Source organism: Corvus cornix, chromosome 7 (genome assembly GCF_000738735.6).
Source record: "Corvus cornix cornix isolate S_Up_H32 chromosome 7, ASM73873v5, whole genome shotgun sequence".
Classification (NCBI taxonomy): domain Eukaryota; kingdom Metazoa; phylum Chordata; class Aves; order Passeriformes; family Corvidae; genus Corvus; species Corvus cornix.
Window position 1 is genome coordinate 20,744,954 of NC_046337.1, and position 20,596 is coordinate 20,765,549.

Sequence of the window (20,596 nt, forward strand, 5' to 3'; positions counted from 1 at the left end):
TCTTGGGTTTTCATCTCCCACTCTGCAGTCTTGACATTGGGGCATTATTTTGTTACCTAAATATGGATTCTGGAGCATGATTTTGGGCATTCAGACATAATTGAAAGTAGTTACAGTAGACTATGTCCACAGATCTTCAGGGAGAAGTCCCAGTGAATAAAATGAATCATACTGTGATCATGGGGGAAGAGAAATTAAGAATTTATTTTTGTCATTCTCCATTTGCAGAGGAAAAGTTCCTAGGTTTTAAGCGTCCATGTTTCATCTGCCAGTATAAGGACATAGTGATAGCTGGGACAGCATCATCCCTTCACTCTACCCGTACCTATGTCCTGGACAAAGAGGTTTTGCTTGCCAATGAGAAAGCATAGCTCCAGAAAAAGCTAACCTGATTTTGGCATAATGAGCTCAAACTTGATTAAAATTCTTTTATTAAATCACAGCTGAGTAAGTAGCCATAGAGTAATGACTGGAATGTGTCCTCTGTCTGGAAGGACTCTGTTGAGCACGTAGCACAGCTCAGCATATGAGCTGATTCATTTGTACTACTGCAGTCATGCTGAAATTCACACTGATGCATGGTTCATGTCATACTTCTGTGCACACTTTTTATTTTTAAATTAAGTAATTTGGCTTTTATAATAGAATTTTGATTCTTCAAATGTACCTTTTAAAAGGTAGGCAAGCTGAACAGCAGCTCTGTTGATCAGAAGTCACAGTGTGTTTGCAAGGAATTTTTTGTTTTGCTTCATTTATTCAGCCAAAGATTAGATGCCTGTGACTTTCTTACTTAGATTCCTGACAGTGTTGATAATCCTCATAACATTTATAATCATCACCTTCAGTAAGCTGTCTTGCAGAACCCAGGGGCGTAGGTTTAGTCTCTGCTGTGGCCTTTAGGGCAGAAAAATAGTAAACAATTACAAAGGAGTTGTGCCACTTTTTAATGGGTCTTTGGTAGCTACTTGAAAATACATTTCAGGATTTACCATAGTATTATACCTGAACTGATCTAATCCTTTTTGAGTATGTGCTTCTGTTGGCCTGTGTTGTAAGGACTTGCAGTGAAGTACCTAAGAGAAGATTTTTGTATTTGATAAACCTTGAAGACTAGTGGCAGGATTCCTGATAACAGTTCTTTGAAAGCTGGAAGGTTTTGAGTTAGTCTGCTTTGAAATTCTTTGTTTACAGTGGAAAATAACTTTAGGCAAGATTTGGATGGGGGGCAAGAATCTAAGGTTGCCTGTTTCATTTGGGATCATGTTGGATGGAAGCCTTTTTTTTTTTTTTTTTTTGAAGGAAGGCTGAGCAATTTCATTTTTCATCTGCTGACCTCAGCGGTGTCCAAGATGCCACCGAATGTTTGGGGCATTTTATGGCAGGTGGCACATGTTTCCACTCCATGTTCTGTTAGCCACTGTTTAGTCCCTCGTGCCTCAGTAGATCCTTTCTTTGGTATGCTGTAAAAGGTAATTCAGCTAGAGGGAGACGTAGTCTCACTATCCTGTAGAAAAGAACAGGGTTAATTTTCTTGACCCAGCACCACCACTGTCAGTAGTATGCAGATGGATGAATTAAACCAAATTAAGTATTTAAATTCAAGAAACATTTAGTTTTGTTCACAATGTTGAAACAAAAGGTTTTTGATTTCTCTAAGTTAAATTCAGTACATCATTTTTATCCCCCAAGCTTTGAATGAAAAAGTAGAAGTAATAAAAATTCCTGTAAGATAATAAATCAGTACCTCTGCTTTCCTAAAGTTACAGTTGTTAATGTTAAAAAAAAAAAAGTAATCTGTCTTTCTCTGGGCAGTAATAGAACTGAGGAGAGAATGTATCTATTCTCCCATTCAGGAATAACTCAGAAACAGACACTTTGCAGAAGAATTACTCTAAGAGATTACAATTAAATGCACTGTTGCCAAAATTAGAAAATTGAGTTATTGATGCCTTTCTAAAATCATAGTTGTTTACAAACTCTTGTGATGACTGCTATGTTTCTGAAAAAATATTTGAAAAAGATGGCAGATATACATAGAGGGAAAAGCAGAAAATATTTTAAACCAAACCCCACCCACATGGTATGTCCTGTGCATGGTCCACAAGGGCAAATACTTTACCTGTAAAATTACTTTCAGCATTCACGGGGCTTTCCTTCATGAGGAGGAGAATGAATTGTGGGAGAATTTAGTCCTGTAGAAATAGTGAAAATTTGGTTGTTGCACAATACAACAATTAAAAAAAATGTTTAAAAAAATGCATGTTTTCTAATAATGCATCAATTTTGGGTCTTGTTACTTTAGAGAGAATGAATAAACATTTTCTTAATAAGAAAAAGCACATATTGATTGTAACTGATCCAGTCTTCTCTGTTAGATATGAAGAAAAGTGAGTCTTGTTTTTAGTAAGAACAGCATTCTGAGGGACAGCAGTATGCTTTGTCCCACTGCCACAACAAAGCAAAACTAGAGTTGGACATTAAAGAGGGTCTGAGGTCCTCTTTGAGCCTTGTGGATCCAACTGTAGCCCCAGCTTTGCTGTTCTTGACACTGTAATGTCAGGGATATCTTTTCACAAGTGTTTTATGTCCAAGGGTCAGGAAGCACAGCCTGGTTCTCCCTCCATCTGTCTGTCCATCCATCCTGCCTGCCTGCCTGCCGTGTTGCACTTACCCACACACTGTTCTCTCTTCCTCAGTGTTTCAGCTGAGCATGACGTTTCTTCCACAAACCACTGCACACTGGTTGCTACTAATTTCAGTCAGCTGCCTGAGAGGCAGCTGTGCTTCCTGTGTATGTGACACTGCAAAGAAACAGACAATGTAAGATTTTTTTTTTGGACACACCTTATTTTGCAAGTAAATATGCCTGCTGGTGGTTTTGTGATAAATACTCATGATGTACAGTGGATACAGAAGGAAATTTGCTTTACTCAGTGTTTAAAATAAGAACCTTTGCATTTGGTTACCAGAACAGTGTCAAAGGAGGGCTTGTTAGAGTAGCCATTTATTAGAAGTAAGTCCTTTGTGGGAATGGCCTGTTCTTGATGAGAGATTTGTTGGAGAAAACCATTTTCAGCTTCAAAATGAAGTATCTGCCAAAGGAGTGGAGAGGGGGAGTGCATGTTCGCACAGACCCTGGAAGAGTTCAGTGAACACTTCCTTGGGCCAGGAGGGACCTTGCTTTGGTCAGAGATACTAAGGTGCCTTTAAATTTAGGCAAACAGTCGCATAGGACTGGTGTAAAACTAGAAGACAGCCTGGGAACAATTGTATTTACTGTTGTGGGGGTTTCTGGTCATTTTAGTGACTTTTCCCACCCTTATGAACAATTTCTAGTAAGGCAAAAAATACCCCACTTGATGCCCTGAGAGAAAGATGATTTTCCCGAAACTGCCAGACACCTACTTTTTATCAACCACCCTCAGTGAATATTGCAACAATAAAAACGGTAGTAACAATACAGGTACTGGCTTGTAGGTCCAATAATTGTAATCTGCATTACTGCTATACAGCTTCTCTTCTCCCCTGCCGCTTCCTCTTTTCTGTTTTTAAAAGAGCAGTGCTGTGGTGTAGCTTTTCATCCATCTTCAAATTTGGCATGTCAAACCTCTAGTGAAAACACTGCCTGATTCTGTTGGCTTTCTCTTTTCTAATATTCCTTCTACATTTTTCTTTGAATTATTTTGCTTTACCTGCAGATTGCTGGTTGGAGCTCCTCGGGAAAAGGCCTTTCCAGCCCAACAAGCCAACAGAACAGGAGGGCTGTACAGCTGTGACATTACGTCTCCAAATACCAATTGCATGCGTGTCAAATTTGATGAGGAGAGTAAGTTCTTCAGTGCTTTTGTTTTGAATTGAAACAGTTGTCTGATTTTTCTTGTTTGATGTCTTTTCCTGAGGCAGTGTATCAGTTTCTTCTAGGGATTTATACGTAACTACTTTTTGCCTCAGAGGAAGTTGTAGCTTAATTGCTAAGGTAGTATGAGACGCTTAAATCTTGGTAGATTCCTCCTCTTTTGTAAATTAATGTAACTTGAAGTAATAGGCCAGAAGTTTAATAAAATGGATGCTCTTAGTGATAAAAGTGTACAGACACTGCCACCTGCAGACTGTCTGGTGTTCTGTATGAAGAGTCTCTCCTGACATGGGCTTCAGAAAAAATAAAATATAGTGAACTGTTAATATTTGAAGCTGTTTTATGATACTCTGCAGCTGACCCGAAGATGGAGAGCAAAGAAGACCAATGGATGGGTGTAACTGTCCAAAGTCAGGGGCCAGGAGGAAATGTGGTGGTAAGTGCTAAAGGACTAACTCACAAAAACATCTGGGGTCTACACTACATGTTCTGAATGGTCTGTGTTTCTGTGCAGCTTGCTGAAGGTAACTTGCCTAAGTTTATTCCTTTGATTTCCTGTAGGTAAAGACTTAAATGTCTCCTTAGCAAAATAAGGCATTTGAGGTCGTAAGAGCTTTACATTATTTTTCTATGAGTTAGCCTCTCTTTATAACCTTTGTAACAATCTAGGATGGACAGTTTATTTTCAAGGGGAACACTTTTTTTTTGTCACATGCACATTGTTTCTTTTAAATACCAGTGGCTGCAGAAATAGGGAAGAATAGTGGATAAGGCTGTAAAAGTAGCAGGCTGTCACCAGCCTGTTTTCCAAGATGATCAGCCTCACTTTACTTTTATCAGGGACTTCCACTGAGTAGCTCCTGTGAGTTAATGTGGTCATTGCACTGCAGTAAGACTACTTGCTAGTCTTCATTTTATACAATGTGTAGATACTCTTTATTTTATATTAAACAGAGAGAAAAAGTATTCGTGAGTTACAACAGAAAGAGGTTAAAAAGTAACATTCTCAGTTAAATAAACCTCTTGTGGTGCTGCAGGATACCAGATACATCATAAAGTAGGTGTGCAGTGGAGCTTCCCCATCTAATTGGAGGGCTATGTCAGTGCTTCCAAAACTGGTGGCAGGTGACTTCAGGATGTGAATCTGGTTATTTAAGCATATAGAAGTTGTAATAACTAGCTTTGGTCTGTCTCAGAACCCAAAGTGGAGAGGAGCACATGGTAACAGTCCTATTCACTGAATAATTAGTCATCAACTAATGCTGTCTTGTCTTTTCTTTGTAAGTGGTAAGTGGAAAATGCACTTATTAGATGAGGTGTGAGCACCCTGGAGGTCACTGCAGCAGGACAGTACTGCAGTGCTTTCAGTGTGGAGCAGCTGGGTGTTTGCCTAATATTTAGGCCTTGATAGGAACCATAGAAAACGTTTGTCAGCTGAGAAACCTGACTTGTGCTCTTCACGCAACCTGCTACATCTGATTCTTTGAGAAACACTGCTGGCAAAGGGGTTTGGTGGTTACACTGCTTAACCCTGTTGCTATTCATCCTTTGTGTTAAATATTTGAGTAGAATTCTTTTCCCAGGGGATAGTCTAAAAGGATAAGGAACAGGATGTGTTTAGTGCTTCAGCTCTGCCCCAATGACAGTTACCTTTTAAGTGGAACATCCAACAGAGGAAGTAGGAGCAACTTCCCTCCCCTTCACTGGAAAAGCTTTCAGCTTTTGCTTAGTGGCCCTTTTCTGTAAGGGGCAAGTTCTGAATAGTCTTGGGTAGATGGCAGTTGAACCAGCTTCTTGTGTCCTGCACAAGTCTGAAAGTCCTTCAACTCTGAGAGCTGTTGGGAAACAGCCACTTCTTTATTTGAGAGAGAGGGTGGTTTTCTCCTCACTTCTTGAAAGAGAGGGATTAGGTATCAGGAAGGGCTTTAGAGATTTAACCCTGTGGCCTTCTTTGACCATGAAGTGGAGTGCTTTGACTTGTGTCTGTAGATACCCAACCTTTCCCACAGGTTGCCTGTAGGAAACACTGGACTCTGCACTGCAGGTGTGTCTACAGCATGACTTACAGCACTGGTAGCTAGAGGAGCCCTGCCTTCTTTGGTGACCTGTGTATGACACGCAGAAACATCACATTGTTTCTTCTGTCTTGCAGACGTGTGCACATCGCTATGAGAAAAGGCAGTATGTAAACACAGTGCAGGAAACCCGGGATATCATTGGAAGGTGCTATGTGCTGAGCCAGGATCTCACTATTAAGGATGATATGGATAATGGAGTATGGAGCTTTTGTGATGGTCGTTTAAGAGGCCATGAGAAGTTTGGTTCCTGTCAGCAAGGTGTTGCTGCTACTTTTACTAGAGACTATCATTATATTGTGTTTGGTGCCCCAGGCACTTACAACTGGAAAGGTATGACTTGGCTTCCTTCCTGCCTACCCTTCCCATTTCCTCTGAGATTGCTCTCAAAGGTTGCATCTAAAGGTTTAATAATTTTTTTTTAAGGGGAGAGGAGATAATAGGGATGTAATGATTTTACCCTATTTTTACAAAATGCTGTGTTTCTGTATCAATGTTTACTGAAGTTTCTTTAAATGTCCTTTGAGTGTGTTTATAAATAGAAATGGAACTTTGCACATATGTACAGCAAATTTTCCCCTTATTAGTCTTAATCTTATGGTGGGATTGAGGGCTTACTTGGACACTTCCATACAGGAACAAACTACTAAATTTATATAAGTTACTTGACCAGTCTTTTTTCTGCATTTGAGCGAATGTTAGATAGCTGCTGAACTCTATGCTTATTCTGCAGTATTCTCCCCTTTATTCTTTGTGAAGTTGTGGAAAGCAGTACTTCATGAAATAAATACTGAAGGGTTGCAGGAAGATAACAGCAATACTACATACATTCATATCTAAATCCATGCATGTCCATGTAAAATTTCATGCATAATCTGTCTAAGAGCAAAGTACTCTGCGTCATGTAGGAGATATTCCAAAACTTAAGGGGAAAAAGCCCTAGATACTCTTTGTTAGTTTATATTCAGAAGCATCTAAATGACCAGCTCAGGCTCTTGAAGTGATTTTTCCCATCACACTTCATTAGACCAACAGCTGTAAATACTTTCCTCTTGAGAACATCTGATCCTCCAACCACTGTGTTTTTCCACCTTGTACACCTGTGCCTGGTGTATGAACCGTGCTAAATCAGTGCGTTAAGCTCTGGCACAAGGTGTACTTTAGTGAAAACTTAATCTTCCACGTATCTGTCAACAAAATCTGACTGACCTGAAACAGCATACTGAGTGCAGACACCATTTTACTTTAATTGCAGAGAAGTGCTAGGACAGCCCTAAGAGTTCTCTTCTGTATAATGGAAAAACATGTTTGTGCTTGCCAAAACCTTAATTATCCCAGCTGATAAAAGGGAAGCACACCTTTTATTGAACAATAGCTTTTTTCTTCTTAAATAACGTTTCTAAATATATTACTGGTGTTTGTCATAATGGACTGTAATTAAAAAAAATTTTTTTTAAACTCCTGTGTGCTTACCTCCATTTTAAGAGAGGCTTTATAAGGCTAAGAAATAGGGGATGAGGGTGGTTTCTGACCAAACTGGTTCAATGTTTTTATTTATAATTTCCTTAGTATGCCATGTTTTCCAGATCATTATATGGCTTCCCTGTAGAGCAGCATGAGCTTCTGGCACACAGAACAGAGAGAGAACACTAACCCAGTGCACTATTCTGTGTTTGTCCCATAACAGCACTCACTATCTCATTCATCATAATTAATATAAGTTGGGAACATTTATTTGTTATTTTTCTCGCTTACTATTCATTTGCTTTTATTTTATCATTTCATTTTTTCAGGGGTGGTTCGTGCAGAGCAAAAGAATCAGACATTTTATGATCTGGGTATCTTTGATGATGGGCCTTACGAAGTTGGTGATGAGAGCCACCAGGATAAGAATCTAGTTCCTGTTCCAGCTAACAGTTACTTAGGTAGGATTAAGTACATGTGGTAAATCTCTTCAGGCCTCTTAAACATTTGTGATCCCAGCCTGGTGTGATGATCTGAAATGGGAGCAGATGTTTCATTGTGGACCCTGTAACATCTTAACTGTTCTGGATAATTCACAGCCTCCCTCCACATTTATGGGCCAGTTTTAAGTGTATGATGCTGCTGAGGTACCTAGAAGAGCTGTCGTTGTAATGTGAGATTCAAGAGCCGTGCCGAGGGCCTACAGAATCTCAGGGAGTGATTATAATCACAGCGGTGGGTCATTACGGTGTATGGGTCTGTAGTCCTTAGTGACACAGTCTCTGCTATGTGGTATCAGAAGGTTTATCAAAATTTGAGTTTCTGGATGTAGCTATTAAGACTGCAGATTTTCTCTCCTGGTAGATGCGTGCAACTCCTTTATTCTTCAAGTTTTTAAAATTCCGGTGGCTTTTAACAGACCTTTAAAGCACCATAATATAAGTGCTGTTTATATTTTACTTGTGTGTGTGGTGCAGGAGGTGAATCTCTTGGTCCTTGTGCAGTCAGGCAAGCAGGAATACGTCCTTAGACCAGTGACCTTTCTGTACACCAGTGAGATACACCGAAAAGGCTATGCTGCATTTTTGGAAAGGCATTAAGTGTAAAGAATCTTTCTGTTCCAGTGCAGATTTTTGTGGTGTGTTGATCCACTGCTTTTGGCATATGCAACAAATACAGTTTTGGTAACCTGAGACTGGAATTTCTTTGTGAGTGATGGAAAGCTGAACAGATGGGAAGGGCATTGCTAATGTAAAAAGAAAGAAATCAAGTCAAGAAGAGAGCAAACTTAGAGCTACTTATATGTTAGGAGAAAGAGAGCATAAACTTCTGTTAAATATCAGCAGTAATTACTGGGTGTAAAGGTAACTAAAAAAATCATCCTAAGAGCTTATGTTAGACAAGCTGATAGCATCTTCTGGTGGAATAAGGATTGCTAATGTGAGGAGTGCTATGGAGGCTGGTGTCTTTTGCTGTGAACAGTCATATCAATTTCTGCAGTTTCATAACCAATGCATTTATCTCCTAAACATAAATGCTGTCTTGATTTGTAATAGTCAGAACCACTTCCAGGCAAGCCAGCTCATCCCAGGCATTACTGTTCTGTCTGTTTAGACAGTAAGCAAATGTGGTTATAGGTGCTTTGCTTAACTACTATTTTTTTTCTCTTCAATCTTTCACTCATGTTTATAGGTCTTCTATTTTTGACAGCTGTATCTGATACTCATCCAGATCAGTTTGTGTACAAAACATTGCCTCCCAGCATACAGGTGGACAAGTCAGTGGATGTAATGATGAATAGCTACTTAGGTTTGTGACCACTTGAGGTGGCAGCATCTGGTCAGACATAATCTCCAGACCTTGTCATGATCCTCTCCCCTCTATCCCCTCTCATATCAAACACTTTGTAAGTAAAGCATGAAAAAAACAGGGATTCAGATAAAGGGGAGATGGCAAAGTAATAAGGCTTCAGAGAAATGCTGATTTGTCATGCATTTCTCCAAACCCTCTTGTCCCTCCCCCAGTTGAGACTCCCTCAGTTTTTTCTGGAACTGTCTCATTGTGAATTGCTGTAATTGAGAATTTCCATAGTAGTGGTGAAGTGTTTCAGAGGAAAGACTCCCATCTGCTGGCTACTATCTTCTTTCCTTGCAAAGTGGGCAGTTTTCTACTTTGGCCTTTATTAGCTATATTGGTATATGCAGTATAGTCTTTTAAATTGTTTTTTCATATTTTAAAATGTATCAATTCTTATAAAGAATATGTAAGACCAAATTAATTTGAACATGTCATGTTTAGGGCTGCATTAACTTCGAATTGCCCATTTCACCATTACTGTGTAAGCTGATTCTCAAATACTGCTTACATCATTCATATGAGAATGCTTGTGCGGTACAATTTGCATGTCTGTAATAGAATGATACTGACTTTCTTTGGAGGTTTCGTGATAATTTTGCTAGAGGTCAAGTTGTGAAGTACTCAAGCTATATTCAAGTGGTAAAGCTGTAGTTGTTTCTAAGCTGTATGTTTAAAAATGATCTTGTATTTGGTGTCCATGAAGAGCAGGTCCAAGTGAGGGATGAAATACTATGTTTTGTGGGGGAGATAGTTAAATGTAATGTACAGAGGAGTGTCGACTTGTACATATGCGTCCACCAGTGCAAACAGAAATGGAGACTTCCCAGCCATAGGACACTGTGTTTTAGACAAAACTTGTATTCCATATACCACTTTAATATAGCAGGAGAAATGTTTATTTTTCATATTAAGACGCAAGCTGTTACTTAGTTTATTTATATTTTATTTCTTTCTCTGTTATAGGTTTCTCTTTGGACTCTGGTACAGGAATTGTCTCCCAAGATGAGATGACTTTTGTTTCTGGTGCCCCAAGAGCGAACCACAGTGGAGCAGTTGTTTTACTGAAAAAGAAAAATCAGAGAGCACTTTCCCTGGAGCACATGTTTGAAGGAGAAGGGCTGGCCTCTTCTTTTGGCTATGATGTTGCTGTTGTGGACCTCAACAGTGATGGGTATGGCTGTGGTTAACTCCTGCTGCCTGCCTGTATTTTGAAGGATAGAAATCTTGTTTATTTTCACTTTGGTTTTTCACATTAGAAATATAAGGAATGCCAAATTCTACCTTCCATGTTTTCCTGGAGGAAATGGTGAGCGTCTTGAGAATCAATCAGGACAGAGTCTACCTTTCTAATAAAGAGTTTTATTTAAACAGTTAGTGTAAACAGAGAAAGAGGAAACTGGTCTCAGAGAAGGCCCTAGAAGGTCCTTGTGTGCCACCAAGGGAATATAAACCAACTTGTAGTGTCAGTGGGGCTGTTGTTGCCCAACCAGTTTAATGCACGTTTTAGTCTTTGTTCAGCAGCTGTTTGCACAGCTCATCTTGAACTCACAGTCTGATCAGCTATTTTTCACAGTTATTCTACAAAAGCACTGCTTTTTTTTCTTTCAATTCTAAGCTGGCAGGACATCGTTGTTGGGGCCCCGCAGTACTTCGACAGAAGTGGGGACATCGGGGGTGCTGTGTACATCTACATGAACCGCCAAGGCAAATGGGCAGGGGTGAAGCCTCTTCGCTTAAATGGAACCGCTGGCTCCATGTTTGGGCTTGCAGTTGAAAATGTTGGGGACATTAACCAGGACGGATATCCAGGCAAGTGGAAAACGATGACAATAAAAATGTGTGAGATTGTTTGGCAAGGCCAGACTTGGAACATCTTATCCTTTGATTGCATGCTGCAGAAAGAGCAGGAATGATTTTAGATGTTGCAACTTATTTTCAACAGATATTGCAGTAGGGGCTCCATATGATGGTTTTGGCAAAGTATACATTTATCATGGATCCGAGAATGGAATAAACACAAAACCAGCACAGGTAATGAAATAACCTTTACTATATAATCAGTCTTGAACAAAATTAAAGGAATGACAGGGCTATCCCTCTTCCTTTCCATTGCTATTATTGGGGTAGCGGGTATGCAGAAAAGTCACAGGGCCCTTCAAAGATTACACTGCTGACTGGAAAGATTAGGAATTCTTGATATTAATATATATTTTTATTTCTGGGGCCAGGCCATCCATTGGCACCAATAATATGTGCAGAAGGAAAAAGGTGTGTAGATAAATAAATTCTGTTTTTTAAAAAAAATAAATCTGGTGATTTGAAAACAATTAGTTTCTTTGTTTTCTCATTCACTACTACTGTTTCACTTTCTTCTTAAATAATATTTATGGTTTGTTTTTTTTTTTTTTTTTTTTGAGGACCAATGTGTCCAGTTTGCAAGGTGGGAATGGAACTTGATTATACTCCCTAGAATACTGCTTGAATACTTTATAGGATACTTTTTCTGTTTCCAGTGTCTACAGTCCATAAATACTGTAAATACAGATGAACTAAGCTCTCTGCAGATCAGTAATTTCTGGTACATACTGCTGTTGCAAAGTAACTTCTTGGAAGGAAAGCAAATCATCTTGGCACTTCAGTATCCTTTAGCTGAACTGAATGCAGAGATCCTATTTCAGAGCTCCTACTTCACTGTATTTCTTCCCTCTTTTGTCTCTGGCCATAAGACAGTTATGTCCACTTGTTACTTATTTCACCTTTGTCACTTTTAAATGTCTGAATTCCCTCTATCTGTTTACCTTTTAGATTCTTGATGGTGAAAAAACAAACACCAATTTCTTTGGTTACTCTGTTGCTGGAAACATGGACCTGGATGAAAATTCCTACCCTGATGTTGCTGTTGGTTCCCTGTCAGATTCTGTAAATGTGTACAGGTATTATACACAGAACCTTAACTAATTACACCAGGGCTTTGGTTTTAGTTTCTTAAAAATAAGTTGCTTAGAAGTAACAAAAAGCTGTTTGGTCTTGAGTGTACTTTTTCTACCAGAAATTGGAAATTTTGAGGGAAAGTGGGGGGAAGGGCAGCGATTCCATAAATTGGTTTGTTACTTTATCTCCCTCCTCCCCTTGAGAACCTGCTTTACAATCAATACAGGGTAAGAGGGTGAATGTGGACAGTTCCTGTAGAGTGTTGATGTGGGCAGTGTAACTGCACCTTAATTTTGCCCTGTTGTAACTTGGATGTCTGTGTCCTTGAGTGGAATTTAAGAGTGATAAGTAATTCCTTAAGGAGAAGTTACCTGATACGTTTCCTGCCCTTATATAATCTGACTGTGCTTTACTGAAGATAGAACAAAACAGAACCAACCCCCCCTTTTGTAGCTGAGGGTCCAAACCAGTGAAGCACACACAGCCTTGCTGAGCTTGCACTGGGGTCCATGAAACAGTGAGGAAGCCCTGCAGCTAAGATCCTTTGGGATTTCTGTACCATATGCCTTCATTAGGGATGAAGTCACAGTCCTTTTCAGACCTCTACTTTTTTTCCCAGTTTAAGGTACAGTTGAGCTGAATCACTAGTAATGGGCAGGAAGAGGAGACTGTCTCAGTATCAGAACTGTGAATGCTTCATCAAGCTCAGGTCTTTGGTGGTTGCTTTCAGGTCCCAAAGGAGGAGAAGCAGAAACTCCAAAACTGGTTATCTCAATTCTGGGACAAACAACTTTACTTTTCAGGCAGAACAGCCTTTCCTACAGTTTCCTACAATGCTCCCATCTCTAAGGTGTATAGTGTCTGTGTATGTAATTGTAATGTTCTTAAACACACTGGAACAGCACCCAAGAAAAGCAACTCATGTGGCTTGTGGAAAAGAACAGAGTAGGTGGTAGAGGAGTTGGTGAGATTATTTAGCATTCTGCTTACTCAAAAGGAGCCTTAATCTTTTGCTGATAAAGGCAGGACAAAAACTTTTACCAAGGTGAGAACAAAAACCTCTTAAGGTGAACAAACAGTGAAAGGAGTGGCCCAGTTAAATGGAACAGGTGGCTTACCAGCTATTTAAACAACCTTTGGATGCTCTGATGAGAACAGGCTCAGCTCATTCATTTGTTCATGTGAAATGTCTTCTCTCTTCCAAAAAAGGCAGAGAAAGGAAAAGTTGTCAGGCAGAAGTATGGTTACAGCCTACATGCAGAGGAATCAGGAAATGAAAACATTTCCCACAGTTACCCAGGCTCCATATTAAAACTCTTGTGAATGTGAATCTGAATGAACTGTAGTACGTATAGTTGTTCACAAGGGCTGAATTACTACTGATGGTAGAAAACACCACTGAATTTTCTGTTTTTCATAAGTGTATAAAATGACAACATCTTCATCACATCAGTGTAACCCGCTTCCCCCTCAGGATCTGTAGTTGTTCTCTGTGACTTGCTTTGCTTAGCTTTAAATAGTTTTTGGGTTTCTTTCTAACCAGCATCAAAGCCAAATTCTGTGCTTCTTGGAGTGTCTTTGCTGCCAATCAGTGCAGGTGTGGAGGGAATCTGATACTCACATGAATTATTTCATTAATCTTAACAGAAACAACTTCCTTTTTTACCCTTTTTTTTTATTCCCCATTTTTCCCCCAAATGAAGATCTCGGCCTGTGATAAGCATTAGAAGAAACATTACAGTACAGCCTGACAGAATTGATCTAAAGAAAAAGAACCCTGAGGACCCTGGTGAAATAAGGTAAATGAAAAGAAAATTGTAAGAAGCCTTGGTGTATGGAGTTTTCTGCTGTCAAAATTCATTCAGTGATGATGTTAAAGTGAAGGGATGTGAGAGTCATGCAGATTAAGCAAATGTATCTGCATATGATCATTTTGACCTCCTGAATTTCTTCCGGCTACTGTGCTAAAGACAAGGTGTGGAATATGTTCTGGTCATAATACTTGTTTTTGAAAATGAATGTCACTTTGCCTCTTCAGACTTTTCACACAGGTATCTTGGCTTGAACAGCTTTCTCTTGAGTAGAGACATAAGAGCAAATCCTAGAAAGTTTTTCTAATTGTTTATTAACCATTTTTTCTTACTTTGTAATTCAGTCTAGCAAGCAGCAAATACCACAGTGATAAGACTGATAAGATCAGTCAATGCACTGTTAAAACTTTTCATTCTGTTGGACTATGCCTCATTAAAGTTAATACTAATTTTTTGGCACTTTTTACAGGATGGATGTGAAAGCATGTTTTAAATATACTGCAAACCCCAGAGATTTAAATCCCAGAATAAGTAAGTTCTGAAGAGAAATATTTTTGATATGTATGTCACATGGGTTTTGTTTTTTTCTTTAGAGCTTATCATGGAAAGATATTACTTAAATTATAGTGACTCATCTCAGACAGTGACTGACAAATTTAAAATGTGACTCAGTGCTAAGCTCAGCTGTTGCACAATCTGTATTTAGAGTCATGCTGGTGTGTTAAGCTGTTCTGTGGATGACAGACTGAAGCTCTAGAAGTATTATAATTGCCAGTGAGCAAATGGCTGCTATACAGACCCAAACCATTTTGCCTGTCTAGGATAATGCTGCTTTAGAGAATAATTTTAAAAGCCCCTTTCATATATCCATAGTGAGCATTATTTCTTACTGGAGGCTTACCCTTTGAACCTCTCATATTCATGAAAATGTTTTTGTGGAAGTCAGTAACTGGAATAAAAAAATCTGCATTAATAGGAGAAGACTGGAAGACTGTGCCACAATTAGATTGTGCCACGAAAATGTAAAGCACTTGTTACAATGCTCCTGTTGCTACCTCTTGGAGAACTGTGTAGGATTTTGAGGGGAAATGAGAAGAATTTTAAGCCAAATGCCCCTTTTTCTCCTGTGTTGTCTTGAGTTTCTCAGTTACTTTTAAAATCCAAAGGATGTGCTTGAATGAGGTCCTGGTTCTTCAGCAGGTGAAGTGCTTGGAGCTCTCAGTGCCTTGGCCCACTCAGTGCTGTTCCCATCTGTGCAGCACTGAATTAGCTTGGTGAAGTGATCATTAGAAGATGCACCAAGTTCAGATCTAGAAGAAAATGCCTCATCACACAACTAGACAGCTGTAGTCACACTTCTGCTCTCAGTGTTAGAATTAACAGTGTACCTTGACCTCAGAATCTTGCTGGCTTTCAGGTGCCACTTGGGACCCGACAGGAATCCCCCCCAGTGGAGTCGGGGTATTTACAGTGGGTACCTCAGCCATCTGCTGGCTCCACACAGCAATTACAGCTCCCCCAGCCAGCCCCGCATGCTCCTAAGGGAACGGTTTACTTAGGGAATAACAGGATTTGGTTTAAAAATTTTCTTTAGATTCACGCACAGGGTACCTGGCCCTCAACTGTGGCAGGACAAAACTGGCAGGACAAAACAGGAGAAAGTTTTGTGAATGACTGAAAACAGTTTATGAAGCCCAGCACTGGCTGGAACAGTCTTCTAGAATAATACTATAAGATCATAGCTGGTGAAATTAAAGTACTTTTTAATATGGCAATGATTTTTTTTTTTTTTTATAGTGACCTACTTTATTTTTTCACACAGAGATCAACTACATGTTTGAAGTGGAGAACGAGAGGCGGCAGCTGGGCCTGCCCTCCAGGGTGCGCTTCATTGACCACTCGTCTGATCAGTTCACTGCAAGTACAACCCTGAGGGGACAGAACTCATGGGAGTGTGTGACTACGAAGCTTGTACTGCAGGTAAGGGAGAGTACTTTATTTCTGTTTCATTTAGATCCACTTGAATCAAAAGAATGCTCTTGTTTTTTACAGCCTCATGGAAGGAACCTTTGTATATAACTTTGTATATAATTTAAAAGTCATATGCAATATAAAGCTTCAAAAATAGACACCCACCATAGTTTAGTACTTTACTGCACACATGCTTCTTCCTCCTGTTGCCCTTCTTGCAAAGTATGGATAAGTTGTAGCCACTGCAGCACACTCTGCAGGTCAACAGAGCTGAACTAATCTAGAACAACAAAGAGGGACTAACTGCCGAAAATGGAGAGCTGTTTCCAACAGAAATAATTGTTATACAATTTTATAGTGTGACTGTTTAGGAAAAGAAATTTAACCCATGGGTTTTGGAGTGGATGAATGGGCAGGGCAAGAAAGCTTGGTATGTGCTATCTTGACTTGGCTTCTGTAGTGGTGCTAAAAGGTGCTCCCAGAGGCTAAACAGATTCCCCCTCAGTGGGTCAGCAGGAACGAGTCAGCCTCCAAGGCTGACCACAGCTTTTGACCACAGCAGATGAAAGAGCTTTAATTTATGAATAGAATAGAATCATAGAATGGTTTGGGTTGAAAGGGACCCTAAGGATCTAATTCCAACTCCATGCCATGGGCTGGGACACCTTTTACTAAACCATGTTACTTAGAGCCCCATGCAGCCTGTTCCAGTGTGTTATTGTACTGTAGTGCTGTGAATTTCACCTGCCTGAATTATCATCTGTGGTTCCAAGCAATTCTTAATGGTGAGAGAAATCATCAGACTGGGAAGCCAGAGAGAAAAAAAAAGACAGTAAGGCTGGGCTCTTTGTGTTCCTACACATGTTTAGAAAATGCTGGATTTCTCTATAGTATCAAAAGCTCATCTCTGTGTTGTTTTTTCTTCTCTGCACCGTACACTAACTATGCAATTCAAAATATTTTAACAGGAAAAAATTAAAGATAAGCTACGTCCCATTCCAATATCAGTCAGTGTTAAAATCGCTGGCCTGGAGTCACCATCCAAGAGAAAAGAGACTGCACTTCCAGATCTTACACCAATTCTAAATTCAAATGAATCTGAAACAGAGATCACAAAAGTAAGCCTTTGATATCATATATTTGCATAAATCTGCACTTCTACAAATAACTGAATTTTAAAGACTGTAGAAAACTAAATGATGTCCAAAGGAAATAACTGGGGGGGCACTGGACATGTAACAATTGGATTATTATTTTATATTTTGTTCTGAACTTGTTACAACACTTTATGAACTAGGGGCTGTGTTTCTTTTGCAACAAAAGTGAAGATGGTATAGCTCCTAGGTTTCTTCCCTCACCCAACAAGTTTAGGAGTATGTACTCCTAAAAAATGTACTTCTGATTAAAAATGGAAATCCACTATCTCTTGCTGGGAACACTTGTCCCACATAACAAGATAATGTACACTCTAATTCTTCCACTGTTAGGATGCTGTAACAGCATTTGAGCAATGACTGCAGCAGTGACATAAAAGGGAGGGAATATCTCATTTAAAAGTTCTCATTTCCTCAATGCTTATTGAAGAATCAGACTTAAAGATATATTTCCTCATTAGAAGTATACCTCTCACTTAGAATTATCCAACTCTGCTTTTTAGTCACATATAAAGTTCTAAATTACCAGCATCAAGGGCTGTTACCTCACAAAGAAAAACTCAACAGGCAAGAATTAAAAGTCAGGTTAAAATTTGAACTCTGTCCAGAAAAGTGCTTTGTGAGTTCCATGTAGATGCTTTATTCAATGTGCTTCAGAAATCTCATTTTAAGCTACTATTGTGTGTCAGGCAGTAAAATTGCTTTGGTTTTATTTAGGTGGAGTTCTTAAAAGAAGGATGTGGAGAAGACAATGAATGTCACAGCAATCTTAAGCTTCAGTACCGGTTTTGTACAAGAGAGGGAAATGAAGACAGGTTCACCTATTTACCACTGTAAGTCTTGATTAACATATTTCTAAAGTTCAAATTATTAACACGTGCTTAAAAGAACTTTTAGGAGAGGATTTTGGGAACGAGAGCAGCTTTGTTCTGTCTGGCAAACAGCCCTTGGTAGAAGTATTGATTTGTCAGGGTGAGGAATGGGGGGAGATGGGATGAGCTTGAGAAGAAAAGTGGTACAGAGTTGCATGGATACAAAGTGGCCACAGTAGTGCACGTGTGGGCTAAAAGAAAAAAAAAATTAACACCTGGAGAAATGAGATTCTAAACCAGCCTTGCAGCAGTTTATTGTGTGACACTGTTAATTATTTTGCAGATGAAATTTGACTGTATGACAACTTGATATAGTATAGTCTAACAGCCCAAGAGAAGCTTGTTTCTCTGTTACAGAGAAACAGAGTAATCATTTCATTTTAACACATACTCCTGCTGCATCTCTCCTTCCTAGAAGGACAGTGAAATTAGAACGGGGGTAAAACAAACAGAAGGAAGTATGTTTATTTACTGCCACCAGTCAGACACCTTTAGCAGTGAGTGCCACACTCAGAAGCCAAACCCATGTATACTTCACAAGAAAAAAGCAGGGAGTAGATTGATTTGGAGAAAATTCAGCACTACATGAGTCACATGCAAGTGCTGGTTCAGAAATACTATAAACTGCTGATTACTTGAGGGATTTATCAACCTGTTTGGTCCTCTTAACTCATCACTGTCAGATGAAATACTGGTGTGGGGAAAAAAACCTATGACTATTCATATGTTTATAGTTTTACTGTAATTCTCCCCTAATAAGAGGAAATTCTATTTGAACAAACCATAGTAAGAAGCAAACTTGTATACACGTTTGTTCTCCTAATGCACACAACCCTGTACATTCTGTTTCTATAGTGAAAATGGCATGCCAGTGCTTGTTCTGAAAGACCAGAAAGATATTGCCCTGGAAATAACAGTGACAAACAATCCATCTGATGTAAAATATCCACAAAAAGATGGTGAAGATGCATATGAAGCTAAACTAATTGCAACTTTTCCAGACAGTCTGACATACTCTGCATTCAGAGAGATGAGGGGTTATCCTGTAAGTATTTTTAAGAGAAAAAATACTGAAAAATGTAAAATACTTGCAACATACTTTTACTTGTAAATGTATTCTTTTTAATCAGGAAAAACAGCTAACATGTGGTGCTAACCAAAATGGTTCTCAAGCAGAGTGTGAACTTGGAAATCCTTTCAAAAGAAATTCTAATGTAAGTTGCACTTACTTCACTTAAGTTGTAAAATCTCATTCCTGACTGCAGTCATCCAAAGTTTCTGTGTGTTGCAACTGGAAATTTGATTTGAATCTGTCTTTTTAACTCTAGAACTTAATAGTGCATTTCTATAAAATGTCATGTATCAATGTATCTTATAAAGAGCTCATATATTTTGTTATCTTCGTTCTTGTTTAGGTAACCTTTTATCTGATCTTAAGTACCACTAAAGTTAATGTTGATACAACAGACTTAGACATTAACCTGAAGCTGGAAACGTAAGTTTTCATTGTGTGCGTGCACCTGCACTGTGCTTTGATATACAGTTGTAAACATTTTGAATTCATTTGTTTGATTCACTGAAGTAATTTAATAGTAAAGAGAAACCCGCTAAATCTGTAAAATAAACACCATTGTTTCCTTTTCATTGTAGAACAAGCACTCAAGTTAATTTGACTCCAATTACAGCCAGTGCTAAAGTGGTTCTTGAATTGCTTTTATCACTCACTGGGTAAGTGTTGGTAGCATGACAAATTGGGGGGTCTGGGGACAGTTTTGCTGCAGACTCATTAATATCTGATTATTCCTGTTTCCCATCCCCACGTCAACAGAGTTGCTAAGCCTTCTCAGGTATATTTTGGAGGTAACATCATTGGTGAGAGTGCTATGAAATCTGAAGATGATATAGGAAACCTCATAGAGTATGAATTCAGAGTGAGTAATTTAGATTAATTCTAACAGCTGCTTTTAATCAAATGCACAGCTTCTTGATTTATGCATATGAATACTTATAAAAGTTGCTATATTGAAATTGGCTTTCTTTGTCCCAAAATCCTGATTTCCTGATCAGAACATGCAGTTTGACTGTGGACTAGAGCTTCTTTAGACCCTGATGTTTTATGATCATATTCTGAGGAAGTGGCCTGAGGCTGCCTGCACACTTTTTCTTTGGAGCAGTTCATGCACATTCAGTTGTGCGGCATAAAAGCTCCTGCAGGGAGGGAACAGAAGTTAAAGCAGAACCTGCCTGGGGCCTGCCCAGGCTTTGGCTGGTGCAAGAACAGGCTGAGGACAGAGCCAGCGCAAGCAGATGCTGCGAGAGCCCCTCTGAATGTGTGGGTTTATTTCAGTGTCTTGGTCTTCTGCAAAATACCTCAAGGAGTCCATCTCTGTCAATCCTTTACTTCTTTCTGTACCTGCATGCATGTATTATAGCAGCAGCAGGTAGAATATCTGATCTAGAACTTGCTATCATGATCAGTAACACTAAGCAAGTAAAAAAGAGGTTGGGAAAAAACTTCCAGGCTTACAAGAGCAAGAACTTGTTCTCTCTCTTGTTCCTCATAAACTTGCAGTTTGCCTCAGTTATGCAACTGACTGATTTGTTA

At 39.2% G+C, this 20,596-nt stretch overlaps 1 protein-coding gene across 3 annotated transcripts in view; it reads left to right on the top strand.

Annotated features, from left to right (window-relative positions):
* Positions 1–20,596, top strand: part of ITGA6 (integrin subunit alpha 6) — a 43,090-nt gene that overhangs the window by 14,669 nt on the left and 7,825 nt on the right. For all 3 annotated transcript variants that reach the window (XM_039555446.1, XM_039555445.1, XM_019290462.1), the window contains exons 2-19: positions 3,699–3,826; positions 4,213–4,292; positions 6,009–6,264; positions 7,725–7,856; positions 10,216–10,423; positions 10,868–11,061; positions 11,195–11,283; positions 12,058–12,185; positions 13,887–13,982; positions 14,464–14,525; positions 15,817–15,974; positions 16,934–17,083; positions 17,837–17,952; positions 18,847–19,036; positions 19,122–19,205; positions 19,407–19,486; positions 19,642–19,719; positions 19,820–19,922. In XM_039555446.1, coding sequence (XP_039411380.1) covers positions 3,699–3,826; positions 4,213–4,292; positions 6,009–6,264; positions 7,725–7,856; positions 10,216–10,423; positions 10,868–11,061; positions 11,195–11,283; positions 12,058–12,185; positions 13,887–13,982; positions 14,464–14,525; positions 15,817–15,974; positions 16,934–17,083; positions 17,837–17,952; positions 18,847–19,036; positions 19,122–19,205; positions 19,407–19,486; positions 19,642–19,719; positions 19,820–19,922 — 2,332 coding nt within the window. The remainder of the gene's footprint in view (positions 1–3,698; positions 3,827–4,212; positions 4,293–6,008; positions 6,265–7,724; positions 7,857–10,215; positions 10,424–10,867; positions 11,062–11,194; positions 11,284–12,057; positions 12,186–13,886; positions 13,983–14,463; positions 14,526–15,816; positions 15,975–16,933; positions 17,084–17,836; positions 17,953–18,846; positions 19,037–19,121; positions 19,206–19,406; positions 19,487–19,641; positions 19,720–19,819; positions 19,923–20,596) is intronic.